The 3,911-nt window shown below is 37.5% G+C and overlaps 1 protein-coding gene across 2 annotated transcripts; it reads right to left on the minus strand.

Annotated features, from left to right (window-relative positions):
* Window positions 1-891: 891 nt before the first annotated feature.
* On the minus strand, window positions 892-3,632 carry LOC133874316 (7-deoxyloganetic acid glucosyltransferase-like). 2 transcript variants are annotated; one of them, XM_062312212.1, is made up of 2 exons: window positions 3,042-3,632; window positions 892-1,932 (listed from the first exon to the last, which is right to left on the minus strand). In XM_062312212.1, exons 1-2 carry the CDS (start codon window positions 3,532-3,534, stop codon window positions 1,004-1,006), a joined length of 1,422 nt encoding a protein of 473 aa, XP_062168196.1. In that variant the 5' UTR covers window positions 3,535-3,632; the 3' UTR covers window positions 892-1,003. The 2 variants fall into 2 exon arrangements, with proteins under 2 accessions (XP_062168196.1, XP_062168195.1); XM_062312211.1 differs by having other exon boundaries at window positions 893-1,935; window positions 3,036-3,632.
* Window positions 3,633-3,911: the final 279 nt, after the last annotated feature.

Here is a 3,911-nt window from a genome sequence, read left to right on the forward strand (position 1 = left end):
ACCTTTGGTACATGCATGGACAAGCACCATATGTTTCAAATAATTATATGTTTTAGTTATACATCCAGATAAGTTCATCAGGCAAACGATCCTCACCATATCCAACAACATGAAGACGTTGTTAGTATTATAATAACCATGTTTATAATTGTCTATAAGATTGTTTGTATTTTTTTCAGTATAACATCATATAGTAGCTAGAGCTTGTTGCTTCACACACGTCTGACAACATTTTGGTTCTTATCTTTCACAGGGGCTACAAGATAGATTATACTTCTTTGTTTTCTATTCACGGTTCTATCTTTTAATTTTTTCTCCGCTCTCTCTCTCTTTATTTTGATCATGAAAGATTTAAAATTGAGTTTGGATAGTTGTAAAATTTATACAACTCTTTTTTTTTTTTAACGCCATATATATCAAATCCAAAATAGAAGGGTTTGAATACAGGAGAGCGAACGAGTTTTTAGAATTAATTACAGATTCTTATTGGTGTTTTTATAAGTCGTGTAGTTGCGGAGTAATGCTATATATAGGAGGAGAGTCCTCCTTATGTCTTTCCAAATATTTTGTGCCTTTCAAAATTACCATTAAATTAGAAATGATCATTATTAAATTTTAATCCTACTAAAACCTAATTAACCAGACCGCATTTTGCGCACGCTATTGACGACGATGTTGATTTCTGAATGGTTTTTATTTGCTTTATTCATCAATTACTGAATGTGTGTATATATTCGAGAGATGTATGTTGGAACAATTTTTCAATGATGAGCACCGAATGACGTTGTACCTGTAAGAAAGGTCAATAATGAGCACAATAGCACCGAAACAGTACTGAAAAGTAATAAAATCAAATCAAATCGATCTTATTATTACATGCAATTGATTCCTCAAGTTATCAAATGCCAAATACGTAAATACAACAAAAAAAACATATAAGAATAAGAGTACCATTACATGCGTACATGCCTTAAAACAACTTAAGCAAATTAGATTTAAAATATTAGATTTTTTTTATTATGTCTTTAATAAGCTTGTCCAAGTTGTGGTAGGAAGATCCACCCTGGTTAGCAGAATCGTAAGCTAATTTGGCAATCCGATCCATTGACATGATGATCTCCTCTCTTCTCTCCTTCATCATTGCTCTTATCATCATCTCAATGGTCGATCGATCACACGTGTCCTTCATGTCGAGGCCAATCCTCCATACCTCACTAACCCACCTACTATTAATTTGCTGGTCCGCGATTGTGGGCCAACATAGCATAGGGACCCCAGCAACAATGCCCTCTAGGGTGGAGTTCCAGCCACTGTGGGTCAAAAACCCACCCACTGCCTGATGGGCCAAGACTTCTTCTTGTGGAGCCCAATCCACTAAAAAGCCCCTTTCCTTGGTGCCCTCGTGTAGCTCCTCTGGGATTGCATGCTCTCCTTCAACACCTGCAATGTGGCCAATGCCATCACGCCGTACAACCCATAGAAACGGCATGCCACTGTTGACTAGACCGTGCCAAAACTCAAACAATTGACCACGTGTCATAATCCCCGTGCTCCCAAAGCTGACGTAAACAACGGATCTTAACGGTTGTGAATCCAGCCACGTCATGCAACTGCGGTCTGCTTCCCATAAATTATTGAAAGACGATAAAGATTGCAAGACGTCATGTGTAATACGAGATGTTAGAAGAGCAGTGAGAGGGCCAATTGTGTAAATTCTAGAAAAGAAAGGGGTGATGTAAGAGAGAGTGAGAGCTTCAAGGTGGTCAAAGGAGTTGAGTATGAGCACCGAAGTTTGAGTTATGGCCTTGATCTCCTCGACGTAGAATTGAAAGATGGGGTCATCCAATTGTCGTCTGCAAATGTTGGGTAGATCTTGGCGTCTCAAAAGGCTCTCCATACCTGACACACCTTTGACCATCCGATCCATATCATCTGCTGCAGTTTCGTGAAAGGCATCAGTTTTTTTTTTTTTTTTTTTTTTTTGAAAAATTGTAGAATGAACATATATATATATATAATACATTGTCATACTAAGACATAATTTCTGATCACCTTTATCATAGCAATTTTTACTTTCTTTTTTGTCTTTAAGAGAAAAAAAAAAAAAAAAAAAAAAAAAAAAAAAAAAAAAAAAAAAACCCAAAATCTAATTAGGGACGACCTTTCTAGAGGGACAAGATGATAAAAAATTATATCTTGAAATAATAAAACATCATATCCCTATCTCTAAATATATAGGCATCCAAGCACGGTCTGCATTAAGCTTAGATTTGGAAAATTACTGTTTCCTATTTTGGCCTTTTCTTAAATCCTCCTTATCAAAGGTTATAAGGCGCGCATGAAGCTGCAGGGGAAGGAACAAAGAGCCGGCTGCTTGCTTCAGCCTTTCCAATACGACAACCATGAAGTTTATAGATCTTGTATATATATATATACTTGTAAATATTGTTAGAATTTTGAAACATAAACTGGCAAATCTTTTTGTTTGAAAGAGGAGTTCAGATGAAACACTTTTCTCAGTTGACTAGTGACACAGGTAGGGATGGCTGATGGCGCCAGAACTAAAGAAAAAGCTTCTTTTGATCTTTACTATGAGTTGGGTAAGGTATTTCTCAATGTAGTGATCCAGATATGATACGTTTAAAATCTTTGCACAACTTTTGTATAATATTTTTTAAACTAATTATTAAATCTATTTTTTTACATGTAAATTTTAAGTAAAAAATAAATAAATAAAAATATTAGAATTGTATAAAAGTTGTATAAATATTGTAAACGTATCACATCTCGTTATTATAAAATTAGTAATAAAATGTACAAATTAAACATCAGTATACAACAATATCCATTTCAATCAGCTTATAATTAGAACTTATATGAATCATAAAATAGGGTTATTTTGGTGACCCTCTATGCTTTGAATGAACGTCTTGTAGGTACAAAACATTGAAACCACATTAGTTTTGTGTGACTTAATATATATATATATATATATATGTAAAGAAAATTAACGTATGTCAGAGTTGCACGCTTACCCTCACCTCTAACGGGAAGTTGGCCTTCCTCAATCAGCTCCGGCAGGCAGAGAAAAGACCACAAGCAGCAAGGACTGAAGGCCCAAAAAGTCATTGCTTGAATGCCCAATTCCTTAGCAATGTCAATTGCGAAAGACATAATTCCATCGGCTATTACACAAGTGACCGGACGCTCGGACTTTGTGCTTAAGTCAGCCAGCAGATCCCGGAATTTTGGCTTCGTCACGGACTTGACCGAGAACATTAAGTCTCCAATAAGCTGTACATTGCGGGGGTGATCGATGGGCAGGCCATCGGGGATAGACTCGAAGCGGAGGGTGGAAAAGTGAGTAGAGAGCCGTTGTAGGTGGGTGAGGCAGCGATGGTTGTGGTCGGTGTTGAGGAAAGTAACGTGGAGGCCAGCATGGCATAGGAGCTCTGCTAGGCTCAGCAAGGGTTTGATGTGGCCTAGTGCAGGGAACGGGAAGAGCAGTACATGAGCTTGCTGTTGCTGATCCATCTTTGATCTTCCAAAGGCGAACTGATTGGAAGATATTGCACGAGAGGCTGGTCAAATTACGAATTTTCCTCCTTTTTCTTGCTTTTCGCACAAACCAAAAACGCGGGCCGCCAAACTCACCCAACCCGAGCCCAATACAGCCATTTAAGAATGGTAGCTAATTGTGGCCCACTTGGTTTAGGACACTTGTCGGTGATCTCAAATATCACTCTCACATAGTAACATGTGAATTGCGTTGCTAACTTGATAGAGACTAGAGCAACACCTCTCTCCATAATAAAACAATTCTGGATACAGCATGCATAATAAAGGCATCAGCCAGCAAATCAAAACAAAAGTCATCCTATAATGATAAACACATCAAGACTCACTAACCA

The sequence above is a fragment of the Alnus glutinosa genome, chromosome 7 (assembly GCF_958979055.1).
Source record: "Alnus glutinosa chromosome 7, dhAlnGlut1.1, whole genome shotgun sequence".
In the NCBI taxonomy this organism is placed as follows: domain Eukaryota; kingdom Viridiplantae; phylum Streptophyta; class Magnoliopsida; order Fagales; family Betulaceae; genus Alnus; species Alnus glutinosa.